Source organism: Carassius gibelio, chromosome B21 (assembly GCF_023724105.1).
Source record: "Carassius gibelio isolate Cgi1373 ecotype wild population from Czech Republic chromosome B21, carGib1.2-hapl.c, whole genome shotgun sequence".
NCBI lineage: Eukaryota > Metazoa > Chordata > Actinopteri > Cypriniformes > Cyprinidae > Carassius > Carassius gibelio.
Window position 1 is genome coordinate 6,602,573 of NC_068416.1, and position 20,371 is coordinate 6,622,943.

The following is a 20,371-nucleotide window of genomic DNA, read 5'->3' on the forward strand; positions in this document are numbered from 1 at the left end:
ACATTACTGAATTCAATGATGAACTGCCTTTAACTGTCATTTTGCATTATCGACACACTGTTTTCCTAATGAATATTGTTCAGTTGCTTTGACGCAATGTATTTTGTTTAAAGGGCTATATAAATAAAGGTGACTTGACTTGACTCGACACTCGAGTATGTTGTCTAGGTAGTGCACAATTTGGAGTTGAGATGCAGCCTTTCTCTGAGAGCACGCTCTCGTCACGTGACCAGGTCAGTTTACGACGCCGAGAAATCAGTCAGATGCGCGACGCTCTCCTAAAAATGATTGCGATCTGCTGGAGAAATCTGTCTGACACCACGATGACCAGCAGACGAGCCTCAGCGGTGTGGCTCACCTAAACGAGCTGTGTGTTTTACAGCATTCTCGTGTTTCTGACACCTTTACTGGGACGCGACAGACGATCAGTGTGAAGCGGACAGAGACAAAGAGAAAGGCTCTCACAGCTAGAATGCTTCGGGCCTAAAAGAAGCCAAGAGGTGAGTGGGCCATAAATCGAGAAATTACATAAGTGAAAATATCAGAAACCGTTACACTTGGTCCTTTATTCAGGAGATCGATTGTGTCAAGTTGTTAACGAAGCAGAGCTAGCGTTGTTCCTCTCTCTCTGTGTGTGTGTGTGTGTGTGTGTGTGTGCTTAGTGTTGTTTAGCGAGCTGTCCAATCCTCAACACGAAGCATTCCTAGGAACATACTTTTATTTATTTCTTTATCAATTTTAGTTCGTGATTTCTAACGTATCATTACATTACATGTTTATCTAGCGCCCTCAGATGTTCGTTAGCGTTCGTTTTTGAACGCACGTTTATTACTAGAAATGGGTTCTTACGTCATTTCAGCGTATTTAACTTATGAGTTGAGTTTTACCACCATCTCCACATCGTTAAATGCTAATGGGAGAGTCAAGTGAACGCACTTCTTTGACCGGTTCAGTAGCTCTACTGTTTATTAGTATTCTATTATTATACTTTTGATTAAATCTTGTTACATTTCGGATTGTGACGTTAGCGCTTTAAACGACGTCAGAAGGTTAAGCCGAAGTCGTGTTGACGTCATCGACTTGACAGAATGTAAACAAAGTCCAAACGGCAGATTTGAACAAGTTCACCTCAGCTCGGTTGTGAATATTTCGCACATTTGGTTGTAGTTAGTAATGTTATTTGGGATTAACTGATGAAAATAACATGTTTGAGAGTAAGTAACGTTATATCTTGACTGTTGTCAGTGTTCTTATTTACTATCTGCGTGTGTTTTTTTTTTAATGTACCATGTTTAGCGTGTGCTCCATGTACTTTAAAGGGCAAGTCTATTGCATTATCCATTTTAAAGTCAGTAGACCAGGTACAAGGCTGTGTAGTGTGGTATAAAGTAGACATGCTCTGTGTAGTATGCAAATTCTCTCCATGCACTGAATACTCTGATTAGCTTCTGCCTTTGTTGTGTGTTCCAGTTCTCTCTGCTGCCCCGCAAAGTGGACTTGATAGGGTGTTTGTTTAGTGATTAGGCAGTGTGTATTCTCAGTCCGAAGGGCCTCAGCATCTTGCTTTTCTGGACGTAGAGAAGAACACCACTTCAATGCTAGATTATATTTTAAGAAAGCTTGCTGGAAAGTATGGTGCTTGTAATTCTTCATGTTGATAGTGGCTGCTAAGGCGTTGAATGCAAGTTTAAAATGCACAAGATAGCTATGTGAGATTGTTTTTCATCGTGACTGAAGTGAACAGAATGTACTGTGCTGGCTACTGTATCCCACAATGCAATGGTACAGCCTCACCTTCCACACAGCTCAACAGTCAGGTTCCTTCCTGGAAGTAATTATTTACTTGCATATAGAAGTTTATAATTTTTTCTGTAGGAGAATTTATTTTTTAACATTAACTTTGGAAGCCTATTGTGAGTTATGAAGTTATTAGTCGATGGTATAAGCTTTTGTCTGGGCTATTTGTCTGCATAATTTCAAATAATCATGTTTGTCAGTGGATCTCCTGGTGAAAACTACATTACCCATGATTCTCTCTCTTTTTTTGGTGGGAGACTGTTATTCGAAATAGAACTTTTTTTAACAATGAGTATTTACAGTGGCAGTGTAGACTGTAACAAAAGAGTTTTATTTGAATATTTTATTCCCAAAAAAAGTATTACTGGTTTCAATGTGATTCTCCTGATTCATGGCTTCTAACTCTTTAACAAAGATTATTATTATAATTTTTTTAAATCTATGTGGGGGAAAATAATTCTTCCTGAACCAGTGGTGCGGAAAAACCATCGCCTTTACGTTGTATTAAAATCCTCCACATTGGCTTTGAGCATCTTTTTCTTGATTCTCGAGTCAAACGTAAAAACCGTTACAGCTCTTGACTCTCTGCAGGGCTTCCTGTTTCAGTTGTGACCGTTTCCTCTTCTGCGTTTAGGACTAGAGAGAATGTGGCTGACACGGTTTCTAAAGCTTCTGCGGCGTTTCTTTCCTTGAGAGCAGCTGGAGCAGGCCTGGATGAGCTCATGTACCGCAGAAAAGAGTCAAAGCCTGTTTTTCCACATACACTTGACCATTCTTGCTGCTCGGCCCGAGGCCTGCAAGTCTCCTGAGCGTATGATATGGAAAGTTTTCCAGATGGTTGAGTTCCAGTTCTAAAGGTCAAGCGTTGAGAAATCAGAATCGCTTTGATCTTTTAACAAGAGTTCATTCTACTTGAAAACATACTTCAAGTAAACTCAAAGTTCTTTTGTGTTCTTTACTCATAGAAACATCTTGATTCTGTAGTTAAATACAGTACGTGTATTCAATAAACTAAAGATGTTAAAATGGAAATAAACACTTAGAGGACCATCAAAGGCCCAGATAAAGCTAACTAGATATATCCAGCGATTTAAAGTTTTACAGAAGTTGGAAGGTGTTTAAACTTTTAGTTTGCAGAATTTGATAACTTATGCAACTGTGTCAGGAGTGCAAATAAAAAATGCAAAGGCCAAACAGAATTTCATGCATTTTATGTAATAGTTTATATGCAAAGCCAGTGAAAACCTCTATTTTAAGTCCTCAAACGTGTTGAACAGCTTCTGGGAAATATTGATATGTTCTTCATTATTTACACATCAGAAAAGATTTACCCTCCTCCATTGCTCTCAAAGATATTATGCAGTTAGAAAAGTTTTAACCAAGAGTGATCTTGCTTTAGTGAAATGAGTGATGTTTTCAGGCGCTGTATACTGACAGGCATTGGCTGGTTAGAAAACGTTTTAATGTGCAGAACATTTGCTAAAGACGTTTATTTTCCGCTTCTTTTTTCCCACTCAAAGAGAAGAGCTTAGCAGGAACATCATTTATTGTTATAGCTTCATCAATTTTGAAACCTTAAGTAGGTTTTTGTACACCTCCGTACACAAAAACCGTCTCCTGTGGATTCAGTGAAGGATTCGTCAAGCGGATTCAAACCATTCGTGTAAATGAATCATCACTCTTAAAACAGACTGAACTGTGTTGTGTTGGTACTGTGTGCAGACAAAACAACTGCACTGGAAATTCACATTTGTATTGATCAGTATAATTGGAGAAAAAATGCATTATTTTACCATTGCAAACACTGTCAGTTGATCATTTAATCAACACATTTCCAAGATAAGGTTTATTATCAACATTTGATTGCGTTTGCTTTTAAAATCACCCCTCTTTTTGGCCTGGGTTTTCCCAGTTTTTCCCATCTGCAAAGTACCTCAGAAACACAGACTGTGGGTTGGTTGCTTGTGTGCATGACTCTGAGACACACACACACACACACACCCTGAGCAAACAATCCTCAGAGATAGTGTCACATAGAAACCCTGTTACGTCTGTTCACTTAACACTAATTCACAAATCCAGTGTAGATGTAGACAAACTCTTCTTTCAGCCATGATACAAGGGAATATTTGCTTTACAACAACTAAAATGTTCTCTCAGCTACTTGTATATATTTGCATTTTAACAAAAGAAATGAAAAAATTGAGAATTTGTTTATACAGTTTGCATGTTTCATAACGATTCATGTCCTAGTTGAAAAGCTAGACTAGTGTCAACTTATGACATTTAAGAAAGTTCAGTGTTGTTGAGCTTGATTTATTAAATCAAATCAAATTCAGATTTAAAGGATTGTAGTTTGTGATTCCAATGTCACAAGAATACAGTCCCTGTTGTTTGTTAATGTTTTAGTAAAAAACACTGTATCATGTTAAAAAAATTCAACTTTTACACCCTGCTCGGCTCATCCATCTCAGTTCAAAACTGTGGACCAATCAGAAGAGCCCGGAGGCGGGGCAAGCGTTTGTTTACAATAGCAAGTTGGCATGGCAACTGTTCTATTTCATGGTAACTTGGGGACAACATCCTGTGCTGCGCTTATATTAAAAACATTTAAAAGATGATTTTAGACACATTCTGTGTGAACAACCCCCATAATGTTTTATTTATTCATTTATAAATTCAAGGTAATATTTATTTTACTTGTTCAAAAAAAGTCACTCGACTGCCCATTTTAAGAAAACAAAGTTTAGTGTCACTTTATTTTAAGGTCCAATTTTGGCTATTGACAAACCATTAACTGCAACTTGTGCCTTAAACTAATTCTTAATAATAAGGTAGTTGCTAAATTGAGCTGTTGGTTTTGGACGATATGCTTAATTTTAACACAGGGCCAGTTGCATAAACTGCTTAGACTGAAAATGTAGTCTGGTAAGACTGGTCAAGGCTAGTGTAATTTTCAACGTAAGACTTGGCTAACTGCTAAAGATGCAGTTTTAACATAGTGCCTATGTTTATGGTTAGAATTGTATTTGGAGATTCCCGTATTGCATCTAATAGCCTCATCACCACCTGGGTTTACTAATGTTTTTGAGTTGCTTTCCCTCTGCACTCAGAGAAAAACTGCATCTGGCCCTTTAAGGAAACTGACATTGATTGTATTGGCTCAGGGCCAAGTGGGGGAGGGCATGTGTTTACTGAGAGGCAGCAGCTGATTGGCTGCTGCGACTCTTAACTTCACAGAGGGGAGGGGCTGAGTGGCATAAAATAACATGTCCTTATAAGGGCGCTGCTGGACTGCACCATTCTCCTCGGCACACAGAGGGGTGTGTAGTTGTGTAGTTAACTTGTAACTTCACTTGGACATAACATGGATCAAATGGAAAAGGATGAGTTTGATTATAGTCCGCATGCTGACTGTGAAACTTTCAAGCGTTTTATTTAATTGTTTTAATCACTTGATGGTAAAAAGGTTGCTAGGATTAGTAGACTTGGTACTTCACCTGTATGTTGTAGCGGTGCCTCCTCTGTTCTGTGCAGTGGTTTGTTCCTCAGACTGACTGTAACCTCCCCTCCCTGAGTCACATTTATCTCCTATCCCAGGAAACACAGCAGCGACGACTGAAGTGTGAAAGCTGCTGATTGAGAAGCCGTGCCTCCGAGTGGACGCTGCTGAGCTGTAACTGGGAAGAAGCATCGAGTTGTCTGGAATCTTCTCTCTCAATCCTCTTCCAATGGTTCGCTGGTTGAGGCCATGGCCTCTCAGTCAGGGTAAGCACCAGACCAGCCATGTTCTCAGTGAGTAACTCCTGTAGTATTCACCGTAGGGGTTTAGGCCTTCTCACAACAAGTTCTATACTGTTCTTCTTTTATGTCTTTTAAATAGTTTTATTTCTCAGTCTTTAATGCCTAACTGAATCTTGTCTTTTAAGTTGGTGTAGAAATGAGCATTGCACTCTAGCAGCTTTGCCAAAGAATTAGAATATTGTAGACAGGCCGGACGGATCATAATCTGGATTATATTACTGTCTGAAGCACCTTTTGAATTTGGAGCTACTGATATGTTTTAGTATCAGTATGATGTCAGTACCTACACACAGATTTCATGCTCTGACTAAATCAAAACACAAAAGTAATTCTGGCCCACTCTCTAGAAACTGAATCACTCCAGTCAAAAGAGACAGAAACTTCCCAGCAATACACGTTACAGTCGTTATGATCACAAACCTTCTGGAATAAACACCCTGGCCTCAGTTTTACACTTGCATCTTAGGATATAAAAGCCTTTCTAACAGTATCTCACACACTCAAATGTTGGTTTAGCTAGCGTTTGTCATTTCTTACGAGGTTAGGCCACCTAAACATGTAAGTTCATTCACTCCCAAGCTGTATTACTTTATTCCGGGGAACACAAAAGGAGATGTTTCGCATAAATGTCATGCTGTTCCTCCATCAAGGTTAGTTTGCCATTTATACTTGTATTCTGCTCATCGAGGCTACATTTAATAAAAAATACAGAAAAATCACATTGTGAAATATTATTGCAGTGTAAAACATATACTTTAAAATATAATTTATTTCTTTGATGCACAGCTGTATTTTAGAGCATCATTACTCTTCTGTGTCACATGATCTTCAGAAATCATTCTAATATGTTGATTTATCAGTGTTGCTTGGATTGTTAGAAGAGATTTCTATTTTGGATATTTTAAATTTTTGGTGTTGTATTGTTGACATTGATGGTCATTTAGTAAAACAAAAGTTTATACTACTGCTAATTCTACTAACAACCTAAAACATGCTAAGCTCTAACGATCTGCTGGGTTAATGAATATTAATCACATTGTTTACATTCGCCCAAACTGATTTGCTGAAATCTAAACAGTCGATTAATAGGTGAGCCAATGAGATTGGCGTTTGGTGCCTTAGCTCCGCCCACTTCTGCTCGTTCTCAACTGGGAAATCTAACAATGTATTATATTAGCCAGTGGCTAATCATAGACATTATTTAGTCGTATAATGTGGAAACTAAGTTGCATATGTGAGTGATTTTACTCTCATGGTAGATGTCATGCAGTTTGTTTCTTGTGTGTAGTTTGAGAGATTGTAATGTGGAAAGTTCATATTTAGAAAACTATGAACATCACGCCCAAGGTATACTTCTCTTGTCTGCATGCTACTATGTGACTGTTTTCATCATTGGCACAGTCCACTCGTGTGAGCATACACACCCTGGTTATTATTATTTTTAATATTTATTTAAAACTGCATATATTCAAGTGGCTTAATGCTCAAATAAACACTGGATGAGTGCACCAACTAGCATGCAAAGATTAAATCTGTCCATCCACACTCATATGTAGGTCCCTATAAAGAAAGAAAAAGGTCCCTATAAAGAAAGGCACTTATTTTTCATTCAAATTTGAAAACGTGAAGTCGTTCATTTCTGCATGTTGTGATTTTTTTTAGTCATTTAGTAGTCATCATTTACCCCCCCTCTTGTTTTTCCAAACCTGCATAAAAAAAAAACTCCTTTCTTCTGTGGAACATGGCAACTGATCAGTTGCTGGAAGCCATTGAACTCCATAGTGTTTTTCCGTACTGTGGGAGTCAATGGCGTTCCATCAGCGTTCTTCAGAAGGAAGAAAAACACAAGGCTGAGTAAATCATGACAGAATGTGCCTTTCAGGTGAACTCTTCATTCAAGTTGTGCAAGTTCCATGATTTCAGTTAATTAGGCATGTCTTTTTGCATTTAATTTACCATTAAAATAGAATCCAGAACGTTTAAACCGAGACGAAATGGAATTTGGCTAAAAATAAAAATGAATTTGGGAAGAAAGTGCCCTGTATTCCCTTTGAAAGCTTTGCACACTGAACTGCACATAACCGTTCAATATTTTTTATTTATTTCACAAATTCTGTATCTTCTGTTGTCATTTTCTGAGTTGCATGTCTGATTAATTGATCTCCTGAGGTAAAGCTAGAAAGCCATAAATTAAAAGCATAAGAAGATGAGTGTATCATTACAGAGTGAGCTCTTTTGTGTGTAGAGAGGGTTATGTGCACACAGTTTGATTAATTGGATTTTGTTGCATGTCTGTGTCGAACGAACACGTCACATTCGAGTGGTTTTATCGTGCAAACGCTCTCCCATTAGCACGTTCATTGAGCTTTCTCCACACGGCTATCAACTCAACAAAATAAACCTTGACAGGATCTAATGTATCTAAAGTGTTTCTCCTTAAAGCTGAACAGAAGACCCCCTGAGAACCGCTAACATCCCCTCGGCTTCTCTGCCGTTTACCGATAATGTTTTAATGAAGTTTGATTAAAGTGTACTTTAATTTATCCATAACTTACATATTTCTTTCTTTCTGTCTTTCTTTTTGTCTTTCAGTTTTTCTGTCTATCTTTCAGTCTTTGTCTTTCGATCTTTCTTTCTGTCTTCCTTTCTGTCTGTCTTTCATTCTTTATTGTCTTTCTTTTGGTCTTTATTTCAGTCTTTTGGTCTTTTTCTATTTCTATCTTCATTTCTTAACTTTTTTTTTTTTTTGCTTTTTTCTTTTCTCTCTTTCTTTTATATTGGTTCTCTCTCTGATTTAGTAGTGAGAGCGCAGGTAAAATGAATCTGTAATTATTCATTAACCTCCATCTTTCTGCACTAAAGAAACGTCTGGAAGCCTGCATACGATCGAATGTAGTCCTGAGCTACAAACTTTATCAAGCCTCTGTAAAGTTCAACCAGTTGTGGTTTTGTATGACATTTCAGAAAATGATCTGAACTGATAATTTTTTTTTTGGTCTTAATAATATATTAAAGGACATATCTGTCGTTCTGAATGACGTGGTCATGGTCTTTACCAATTACTAAACTACAGACTAATGTTTTTGGGGAAGTTTCTCTTGACGCCATCAGTTACTCAACCCTCGTTTAACCAAAGGCACATCTCATGCGAATCTTAAATGTCTTAACTTTTTGCTGTAGTTTCATCAGAATTTCCATTTCCTAAATATAGGTCGAATGTTGTCCTCTCTTATTAATGAGGTACAGGGAGATAATGATGGTGTGTGTGTGTGTGTGTGTAATATAATGGTTAGCCGAAGCATACAGCATACAACAAAGATGCACAGAATTAAAGTCAGTTTTACTAATAACCGTGTCTGATTGAATTTAACTAACGAGTTCAGCTTCACGACTGTTGTCTGTTATTCTGTAGGACAGTCCAGGCTTGCTTTTTGAAGGGAACGCACTGATCTGATTGTCTCTAGTAATCCTGTCTATTGTCTCCATTTGTTGTTCAAATGTGTAACTATATCTTGGTAGATCCAGGTGTAGATCAAGGTGTCAGGAAGCTATTTTTCCTCTTCTTCTTCACTGCTTAGTGACTCTTAGTGTCTCTGTTGTTAGCAACATGAACCGTGAAGACCGGAATATGCTCCGTATGAAAGAAAGGGAAAGAAGAAATCAAGAAATCCAGCAGGGAGGAGAGGCCTTTCCAGCTAACTCTCCCCTCTTTCCTGAACCTTATAAAGTAAGTTCATTTTGTTTCTTCTTTCTTTTTTCCTCCTCACTTGAACATCAGTTATTTATTTTCTTCGTCTGCCCTGTAGACCTCATTTAATCTTGGGTTGTTCCTTTTTGGCTTCTATTCTCAATTAATCTTGCTCTTTAGCAGAAAACCCCCTCTAGATAAAAGCGCTGTGGTGATACAGCAACTTTGGTCATTGCATACATTTTCCAATAATTATGTGTCATGCTTACGTGACAGATGCATGTGTTTTAATGGGTGCACTGTCCACTTTTTTTATTTATTTAAATTTTTTAATTTGCATTAGAAAAACAACACCAACTTTGCTTGCCAGGACTGAACTGTAACAAAAATTATGTTTTACACATTAAATTTACAGTTACCATAAAATATGTTTGTGAAATAAAATAAATTAACAAATGACTAAAAACATTTATTTTTACAATAACCACCTTAAATATATTTTCTATACAATTATATATTAATACTAAACACCTTCATAGTAACACAAAAGTAATAAACATTAATTAAACATAAGATGTCAAATTAAACCCTACTGTACATAACTGATAAGAACAAAACTGTTTTTTAGGAAGAAACACCAAATGTGAGCTTTCACACTGATAATTTATTTTACATTTACAACATTATTTATCTGCAAAGTTACAGGAAATGGTGCATTGTATCTCTTGACATTTTTCAACATGTGGAGGAAGGCCAATAGGTTTTAACTTTGTAAAATGATCATTATTTACAGTGCAGTAAGATACCACTGTTATACAAAATGCAGATAACAACAAAGTCAATTGTTCAGTTGAAACATTATGTAGTGACTGCTATCGGTTTATTGGCCAATTAGAAAACGTTTTCAATCAGTGATGAAAATCTCAAAATGAATCGAGTTTACTACATATGCATCTGTGACTTTGTGCTTCAAACAGTTCCATGGTACGTTTCCCGAAAACCATGCGTTGTACTGTTTTTATTGGTGACGGGTTTCATTCGATATTTCAATCCTAACAGTAATTACAGGGAATTTTATGGGTAAGTACTTGCATTGTTATGCATCAGCTTGAGATTTTCGCTAACAGTATGGCTGCTTATATAGTCTGTGGACTGTCCTAAATGTGTGGTAAGTGCTCAGCAAATGCTTCTCTCTCAGTGTGGTTTAGTTTGCAGGTGTGAGGAAGGAAACATTGGACTTATTTTTCAGTTGGAATTACGTTGTTTTGCCTCAGATGATCCCAAGTGATGAGAGAGAGAGAAAAGTGTTCCATGAAGTAATATCAAGACAGTACATTTATTTTAGAGATGCACCGATCAATCGGCCAGGGATCGGAATCAGCCGATTTTCCTCATGATCTGTGATCGATCTCACTTCTTTCCCATTTCGAGCTGATCCGTTTTGTTCTCAGCGGCACAGGCAATAACATCAGACTCTCTTGTCTCTGACACACATCTCATTCACACTGGTTTAATAGTGCTTGAACTGCGCATTATTTTAGCCATTCCCGCAGGTTCTAGTTACGAGTAGAACGAGTATCTAGTTAAACACAGTCAGTTTTGGAACGTTTGATAGTTGAAAAAAGGAATGCATGTTGTGTAAAAGTATGTTGGATCCGTGGATGAACTCTTAAAGGGAACTCAGTCCAATATTCCTGCTTCTGTCTGTCACGTTAATCAAAGAACACAAGACCCAAGAAAATCACTTACTGCTCTTGACTGAATGTTTTAGAACTTTAATGGTAAACATTAATATGTATTTAATTTTTACAATGAAGACTTCAGAAATTAAGTTAGGTTTTCTTTTTTACATTTTGATTACTTTAATTTCTGTGTTAGATCTTACTTAACCTGAAAAACTTAGTTTCATACCTCTCTTTATTCTATTGCATTTTTTGTGCTGTTTGCAATTTTTTTTGTTAATTGTTCTTACTTTATTCCATCTAACTTTTCACTTGTAATTTTTTTTATGAAAATAAAATTTTGCATTGAAGAAAAGTAGTTTTTTGTCTGTATATTGTCAATTATAGATCTTAGAAGAAAAAATCTGAATCAGCAAAAATCAGTATAGGCCGATCACACCAAATAAATTGGAAATCAGAATCGGCCTAGAAAAATGCAATCGGTGCATCTCTAATTAATCTTGTTGTCCTTGTTGGTTGCAAACAACAAATATGAGCTCAGAACTTTGAGGAAGACTTTTTAATGGAATCATTTTGAGCAATTGAATTATTTTAATTGTTACAATTATCACAGTTTCTGCCCCCAATTATAGTACAACAAATATATATTATTTATTTATATTTTTTGAAAAGTACACTTTTTTTGCTAATTGTTTTGCATTCATGTTAATAAGCTCACAGAATTGCCCCACAAGCGCTGGGTCGACACATTTCCTTTTTAAACAGGAAGTCTGGGCGGGACTTTTGATTTATTGTTTCTTTTAACCATGTTTTGATGCTCTTTCTGTAAAGCTTATTGGACTCAACTTAGGAGTGGAAATGTGTCTTTTTTTCTTTTTTTTTACTCTATTTTTAGCATTGAGGAGATCCACCGTCTGATGCTACAACAATCAGTTTAATTTAATTGCATTCCTTTTTATTTATTTTGTTTATTTTTATTTTATAGATAGAATTTCAGGGTGAGATTAGTGGACAAAAAATTCAGTTCATGGGGGTTTTCAGTATAATATATAAAGCTGCAGTGGGTGGGAAACGGACACATGTGTAATGGGTTACACTAAAGAAGATAACAGTCTAATCTTTGCAGCTAACAAGATTTACGCAGCGGTAAGTGCTTTACTTTGGTGGTGAACCTGTCACAGGATACAATAGATGCAGCCTGACAGGAAGATAATACAGACAGCTGCAGGCCTGTTATTACCTTCATATTCCTTCTGGGGTGAGATGAAGTTGTGCGTACTATCAGTGGAAAAGCCCTGATTTTTAATTGTTGCAGGGATCAAACAACAGTGGCCATGTTCCTTTCTATGACATTTCCAGATTAATGCAGTGTTATGTGCAGATGACATTTCAGCATCTGACGATGCCTTACTTTGCCTTACTTTCTATTTGCATATGTATTCATAAACATGTAAGTGTATTCACACAAATATCCATTAAAAATGGTCTTTAAAGCCTTTTGATTCTATTAGCAAAGGCGCAATTTCAGGTTTAGGGCAAAAAACTGTTAATAGATTTAATCATTACTAACATGGATTCTTAAAACTAAAGATCAGTCTTTTCCTTTATGCTGTCTTCTTTTGATGCACCTGCTAAATATTATTTGTAGCATTTGAAACGTGCTGTGTCTGTGTTTTAACTGCAGAATGACGTCATCAAAACAGCTTGTAAACAATTTTATGTAATTTCACATTTACCTCAAGACAGACATTTAATGTCCATAGACTTGTAGCCAGCTGGAAAAAAATAAATATATAAAGGAGCATTTTGCTACATGTATGCATTTTTTTTTATTTTTTTTTTTACCAATCGGTCATTTTCATTGTTTAATCTACATTATTCATTATTTAATTTCATGTGTTTTTATTGTTTGCATTTTATATATTTCATCAATATATTCTAGAAACATAATTCTGTTATAAAAAAAAAACTTTTATATGCAATTTAACTCTTTATACAAGTCTGCTTTTTTTTTTAGTGTTGATGAGCAAATAAATGTGATAAATTACTTGATTGTTAAATCATGTTTATTTCTGTGCATCCTGAATTTTCAGGTTTGGCCCATAATTTATATTCACGCTGCATCACATAAATAACTATATAACATAGAGATGCACCGCTGTATCAGCCGCCGATATTTATCGGCCAATATTTCCTCAATTTACAACTATCGGCATATCGACTATATAAGGAAAAAGGCCGATATAACAAACCAATGTTTTTTTTATTAACTGCGTGAAGGCACTAATCTGTATAATATCTGTTGCATAATCCCAAAACTGCTGTCTGCCATTTAATGATATTTAATGATAATCGGATAATAAAAAGACAAAAGATTCTTGACTAAATAACTTTTGCAACTTTCATAAGTGTAGTGGACCTCATCTGAATGATGACCAAAACTTAACTGATGTTTTAAGTTTATTGCGTCCTTTTTCACTCCAAAAAATCACCATAAGAGCTAAACAAAACCGCATGAGAAGTGTACATTAAACTCTCTCTATCTCCGTTGCATTATCATCAACATACAGCGAATGACACAAAACATTTATTACAACTAACAGTTAACAAATATATACTGATCTCATGCCTGCTTAATAAACAGACCAACTTTAAATCTGAAGAACTGCGTGCTTTCAATACCCATGTAGCTCTGTAGACTAGAAAACCCATCAAAATAAGAGTCCTGCCTTTGTAAAGGAGATCTCATAAATATTTTAACTTAAAATATTAAAATGTATTCAAAAACAAATTAGATTAATCATAATAAAATCTGTTACAATAATAAAGGATTAAAATGTATTTAATGTATACACAAGTGTTATTTTACATTTGTTTACTTCTGTACCTGAAAACTGTTAAACCTACCTAAAAAGCACTGCTTATTTAATATGTATATTTGTTGCAATAAAACTGCTCGTATAATTTAAAGCAGGTGTTTTTTTTGTTGTTGTTTTTTTGTTTTTGTTTACTTTGCTGATTTAAAACATGATCAAAATACTATCCATTTTGATGCCAAAATTTCAAATAAGAGATAAAGTAACAAATATCGGTATCGGAGACTGCCAGTAACTCTTTGTTAAAATCGGTATCATTATCGGCCCCTAAAAATCCTATCTTTGCATCCCTAATATTATAATAAATGAATATGCAATGTTTCGGCCAAAGGTTAATAGGGTTAGGGCTGATCAAACTTTCTAGTGGCATCAGTTTGACTTAATCAGCAAAAAAGATTGCAAAATGTGAAGATTTAGTAAGCTTGAACCCCTTAAATAGACACGTTTCGAAGTTTTTGAAATTGCACATACAATCTTGAATCCATATTTTTTTATATGGCACTACTTGGTGTTTGAGTTGTTGTTCTCTCACTCATCTCAAGTTCTTTTCTCCCAACAGTCCTGCAAGGAAGATAAACTCTCAAGTCGCATCCAGAGCATGCTGGGAAATTACGACGAGATGAAGGAAACCATCGGTGAACCCCCAATCTCCAAACTCATTCCCAAAGCCTCCAGCTCCTCGGACGATAAATCTGGGCAGTACGCTGACCAGCGTAGCGGAGGCACCCAGAGTCAGAACAACAAATGGAATCCAGTCAGCTCTTCCACATCGTGCCCGTCGTCCTCCGCTTCCTCCTCCTTACCGAAGCGTCCATCCGTGCAGGGCAGCCGCAGCAGCGGTCAGCGGCATGAGCAAAACTATAGCAGCAGCAGCAGCAAGAAGTCCAGCAAGCATGGCTCCGAGCACAAACCCCTGTCCAGCCCGGCCAAGAGCTCCAGCGGACCCTCGCGCGTCCGCACCAAGTCTCCCAGGGACAGAGAACCCAACTGGGACTCGCCCTCAAGAGTTCATTCCTTCTCCAGCGGACAGCATCCCAGCCAGAGCTTCCCTCCTTCGCTCATCAAACCCAGCTCCATGCTCCAGAAACCCACGGCCTATGTGCGTCCCATGGACGACCGGGAAACGGCCGAGCCCAAGACCTCCTCGGAGTCGTACGGCGGTCAATCACACAGCAGCGCCGTGGGAGAAATGAAGCCCAATGGCAAGGCTTCCCTCACCAAGCTCAAGATCCCGACGCAGCCTGTCGATGTAAGTCGTGCATGCTCTCTGTTTCCCCCGAGTATTGAAACAGAGCTTAAATAGTGGATTTCAAGTTTCATTTTTGGAAACTATGTACCTGCGAATTTGCTGGATTGGGTTTAACTAATTACTAAGTAAATGGTTACTGTTATTTAATTACTTTTCCCTTTAAAAAATAAGGAATATGAGCTTGTGTTCACAGTTGAACTCAATACTGTATAGACTGTAGATCAAAGTTTAACCTTAAAATGCATGCTTTTTATGTACCCTTCTATTGAGTTAATAAGAATATTGGCAACACTTTAGTGTCCGATTCTTACTTTTGACTTGTTTGTATTAGCATGAATATTACTGGGATATTGAATGTTTATTATTACTTAAAAAGCACATATTAATGTCTTATTCTGCAAGACTTTATTCTAAATCCTTAATCCGACCAAATTCTTAAACTTTACAACTACTTGGCAGTAATAAGCTGTAGCTAATCAGAAGAATTTTGAGGCAAAAGTCATAGTTAAAAATTAAATAATAGTGAGAATTGGACACTAATCTAAAGTGTAATCCTTTATGTAGTTACTTGAAAGAATTAAAAGAAACGATTCGTGTCTATTCTTGTGTCATGAACTTGTAGATTTTGATATAGGATTTAGAAAGTAATAAGTCATTAAATACTTTTTGGAGAGAATAATCAAATTGCAAAGTTGAAGATGTAATTAGTTACTAGTAATTCATTATTTTTTTAGAGTAAATTTACCCAACCAAAATTCGCCATTCTGACATTGAAATTGGCTTTTCATGTGATTCACACAGATCCAAAGAGTTTTTAATATACATTTCAAAAGAACTTTACTGTCTTCAGAAAAGTTTTTTAGTCAGTATGCTAGTAATATATATGCAAATAAGTAACTAATTAATAGTGAGAATTGGTCCTTAAATTAAAGGTTAACCAAAGTTGCTTTATATAAAGATTAAATTGTATAATGCATTATAAAGGTCTATATAATGTATGTCATAATGCAATAGAACGTTTGTTTTTTTAAATGCATTATACTTTCAAAAGTTGTAGCAATGAATAGAAGTAATTAACTAATTAAGAAAATTTGTATAATGTAATCTAACTGTGGTTATAAATATATTTAGCATACAGTGCATTATAAGGTGCATTACAAGGGATAATTAATGCATTGAAACTACTTTGATAATGCATTTTATATATATATATATATATATATATATATATATATATATATATATATAAAGCTTAATGTAAAGAGTAATTTCCATATGATGCCGAATAAAGATGGGTTTATAAGTTTCTGCTTTAGCATAAGCGCCACCTACTGTCAGAGATTTGCATTTTCAGTCAGTCGCTGTATGTCTAGAGGATTTTTGGACAAATTAATAGAGCTGTAAAAAAAGACAAATCATTGACCACATTGCAGTCTTGCACACTCTTGTGCCTCCGATGACAGTATGAAGAAGATTGGCAAGTTGCATGTATTATAGCTCTACTGAAGTGTTGATGACAAATTAAGTTATATTTCTTATACCTGTGGTCACAAACCACCCTGTTTATTTGATTGATGATTCTGCTGCACTGCAAGCAAAGAACTGCATGCTTTCATTCATTCTTGCAGGTTGCAATGGGAGCAGATGCCAGCTGTGTTGATGAAATATTAAAGGTAAAAAACATTTTATGTGCTGTCAATAGTGAAAGAACAGTTCACTGAAAAATAAACACTTATACTTTATTCTCACATGGTAGCAAAACATTAAATGTTGAACACTTCATGTTAAGGTGCCCCAAATATCGGTCCACTCTTTTTCTTTTGAGACACGATAACTTTATACACGATGCACTTTCAGATTCAAAACTTTGCAGGGTGTTTTCATTCACTTAGATGCGTCACTGCATGAAAGATCATTTTCAAAAAACCCATAATGGGAAACTTTAAGTTAAAACATGTTAGCAACAATGCTTAGGAGCATGTTAAATATGCTAACAATGTTTATCAACATGTTAACAGCACCAACAACACTAAACTAATCATTGCTAACAAACAATATGCTAGCAACACTAAGCTAAATGTTAACAATTCCTAACAATGTTAAAATATGCGGACAACAGAATAACAGAGCTTAGCAATCATGTTAGCAACACTTTAATTTTAAAACGTTAACAATGTCTGCCAACATTTAAAAACATGCTAACAATGCCATGCTAGCAACACTTACCTAAATGTTAAAAACATACCGATGATGCCTAGCAACATGCTAAATGTTAAATGCAAAGTACATACTACATGTAAAGTTGCCTCGCAACATATTAAAATATTATAACGACATGCTAGCAACACTTGTTAAATGTTAATGGTATGGTAAAAAGGTTAACAATGCATAGAAGTATGCTAGCAACACATAGCTAAATGTTAAAAACATATTAACAATGCCTTGCAACATTTTACAGTATTCTAGCAATGCTTAGCAAAATGATAAAACATGCTAACGGTTTTGTTACATTATTAGTCTGATGAGCTCTAATTACCTAGGGTCTGAAATAGTCTTTGGTTTTTCACATTTTATCTGAGGAAAACCTTTAAAATTCACTTTTAAACTTGACAAAGCAGACTAGGCTTAGTCAAGTTTATCGTTTCTCTTTAGTTTCTCTAAAAGAGAGACACTTCCTAGACTTTTTCTTCCCTTCTATTCATTAATAACATTGTAAACCATGGATACTTACAGAATACAGCTGTAATAAATGACAGAAAGCACTCGGAATTATATTATATTATAATATTAAAAAAATGTGATAATATGGTAGTGTTTTGGTTGAGATGAAGGCATTAGAATGAGGCATAAATGCAATTCGACTCTTAACCTTCAGAGGGAAGACGCATGTAAATGCAACGTGTAAAAGAGAATTAAAACATTCACACAACATTTATCTCTGGTTTCTAAGCTCTGTTGACTGGGGTTTTTTTTTTTTTTTCTCCTCCAGGAAATGACTCAGGTCTGGCCTCCTCCGCTAACAGCCATCCACACGCCCTGCAAGACCGAGCCGTCAAAGTTTCCTTTCTCCACCGCCAAGGTCAGACTTGAAAGGGACACAGAGCACCCTTGATCATGTGTGCAGGACATCGTAGAAACAATGAGTTGTTCAGACAGCAACAATGAAAATAATGCATAAACACACAAAACTGCTCTTCAAAGTTTATCTTTGCATTCGTTCGTTCAGCAAACTTCTATATCTATTCTAAACGTAGCATTTTAAACCAGTGAAATGTTTTTGTGATGCATGTGTAATAAGTAATTGTTGCGTTCTTTGTTATAGGACGTCCAGCAACTGTCTTTTGGAGCCCAAAGTAAGTTTTAGAAATTGTTTTCTCAAAGGCTCTTCTCCTGTGTTTGTGTGTGTGTGCTGATGATTGTTTTCCCCTCTTAGAAAAACACTCAGGGCCAAAACTCTCCAAGCCATCCGACAACAACGAGCAGTCCAAGTGAGTCACTGATAGACTTGCATCTGCATCTACAGTTCAGTCAAGCATTAGACTGCAGATCAATTCCAGATTCATTTTACATATGCATGTCGAATATTTTCATAACATTTACATGACATTTATGCTTTTATCAAAGCGACTTGCATTCAGCATTCAGGCTATACTTTTTTTTTAACCTAATGTGTTCCTTGGGAATCGAACCCACAACCTTTTGCGCTGCTAATGCAATGCTCTATCACTGAGCCACAGGAACAACACGAGCTGCTTAAAATCAATACAGAGTGTGTCAAAGCAGCTTTACAGTATTAAATAAGTATGCAATACCGTACACACTCAGTTTTCAGTTAAAGTCAGTTCCTTTAACACACACCGCGGTTAGTTCTTTGCAGTCGGCTTGGTGTGTCCCATGCTTTACTGAACTCCTCTATCTCTCATTTCAGCACGCTGCATGAAGATCTGAAGCTCAGCAGCAGTGAAGACAGTGACGGAGAGCAAGATCCTGCTAAAAACCCCTCCACAAGGTGACACACTCAAGCCTATCACAGATCTGTACTTTTTATCTTTGAGTCCATGCCGTAAGGTGACAATGAAAAATTTCAGTATGCACAATTAGGTTAGTCTTAATTTAAGGTAGTCCTAATTTTATCTGGTCTACTTTCTTGGACCATAATTGCCAAGAGCTGCCTGCTTAAAGAGGAAGGGACAGTCTTATTAACATGTAAAAGCAGCTGACCACAATCATAATATTGGGATTTAGGAGCGATCTGAAATGTGCTGTGATATTATACCTACGTGAAAGAAATTAAATCTGCTGTCTAAATGAATCCTCGCACTCCTCGTTGGTGTTAAACTCTGTAGTGTGTTATTTCAGCATCTTGCCCCATGCATTTCCCTTCTCTCAAAAACTAAAAAGGAGTTTATATTAGAAACGACTTGTCTGATATGCACTTCCACTGACATTCGATGCTTAATCATGAAATAACTTTAATAATAAATATAATAAATGATAAATGTCACATTTAGCATGCCTTTAATATAGTTTTTGTGTAAATAATGCAAATGTCATCATCATCATCGTGTGTCCAAGAAGAACTCGAACATGAAATTGATCCAATTCAGTCTATTGCATTTCTCCTGCTCATGTGCTTTAGTAAATATTTAGATATTTGATATATTTATACATGGTTGCATTCCTGTTAAGTTCATTAGTGCAATGCAGAAATATTTATTAGGGTGTATGTTGTAACTTGCGGACAGCTGGTTCAAACAGCCCTGGGTGAATCTTGTAATTGAAAGGTAAAGTGATGTACATTGCTCATTAAAGGGGTTTTGGTGAATAAACTTGCTCAAGGAGTGTATTGACATCATCTCACTTGGATTTGAGCCTTTGCAAAGTTGAAGTGAATGCACGAAGACACGCAGCCAACAAGATGGTAATAAAGTTGTATGTGTACGCAGTAACAACAGTAATAACAGCGAGGCTCCTGAACAAGTGGACACCAGCAGTCACAGTTCGGAGAGCAGCTCTGGTTCAGACAGCGAGAGCGAGAGCAGCTCTACAGACAGCGAGAACAACGAGCCGCCTCGTCCTGCATCTCCTGAGGTGAATCGCCTGCACAAACACAGCCTTCGGGTGCACACACAGATCCACAAAGCTGAAAGCGTTTTTAGTTCTTATCAAATCTCAGTTTTGATTCAAAAAAAGTAAAACCGTAAACCGCTTGACGTGGACTCAAAAACATGGCATTGTTGCAATCCCTGGGTTAGCCTGAACAAAAGTACACTCT

The 20,371-nt window shown here is 36.4% G+C and overlaps 1 protein-coding gene across 3 annotated transcripts in view; it reads left to right on the top strand.

Annotated features, from left to right (window-relative positions):
* The first annotated feature begins 218 nt into the window (after positions 1 to 218).
* LOC127985806 (AF4/FMR2 family member 4) overlaps positions 219 to 20,371 on the top strand; it is a 30,622-nt gene continuing 10,469 nt past the window's right edge. Inside the window, exons 1-10 of one of the 3 annotated variants that reach the window (XM_052587972.1) lie at positions 219 to 500; positions 5,398 to 5,565; positions 9,205 to 9,328; positions 14,407 to 15,096; positions 16,725 to 16,769; positions 18,086 to 18,175; positions 18,419 to 18,449; positions 18,530 to 18,584; positions 19,025 to 19,105; positions 20,043 to 20,187. In XM_052587972.1, the coding sequence (XP_052443932.1) occupies positions 5,549 to 5,565; positions 9,205 to 9,328; positions 14,407 to 15,096; positions 16,725 to 16,769; positions 18,086 to 18,175; positions 18,419 to 18,449; positions 18,530 to 18,584; positions 19,025 to 19,105; positions 20,043 to 20,187 (1,278 nt within the window). In that variant the 5' untranslated portion in view covers positions 219 to 500; positions 5,398 to 5,548. The remainder of the gene's footprint in view (positions 501 to 5,397; positions 5,566 to 9,204; positions 9,329 to 14,406; positions 15,097 to 16,724; positions 16,770 to 18,085; positions 18,176 to 18,418; positions 18,450 to 18,529; positions 18,585 to 19,024; positions 19,106 to 20,042; positions 20,188 to 20,371) is intronic. The other 2 variants (XM_052587974.1, XM_052587973.1) reach the window with 2 other exon arrangements.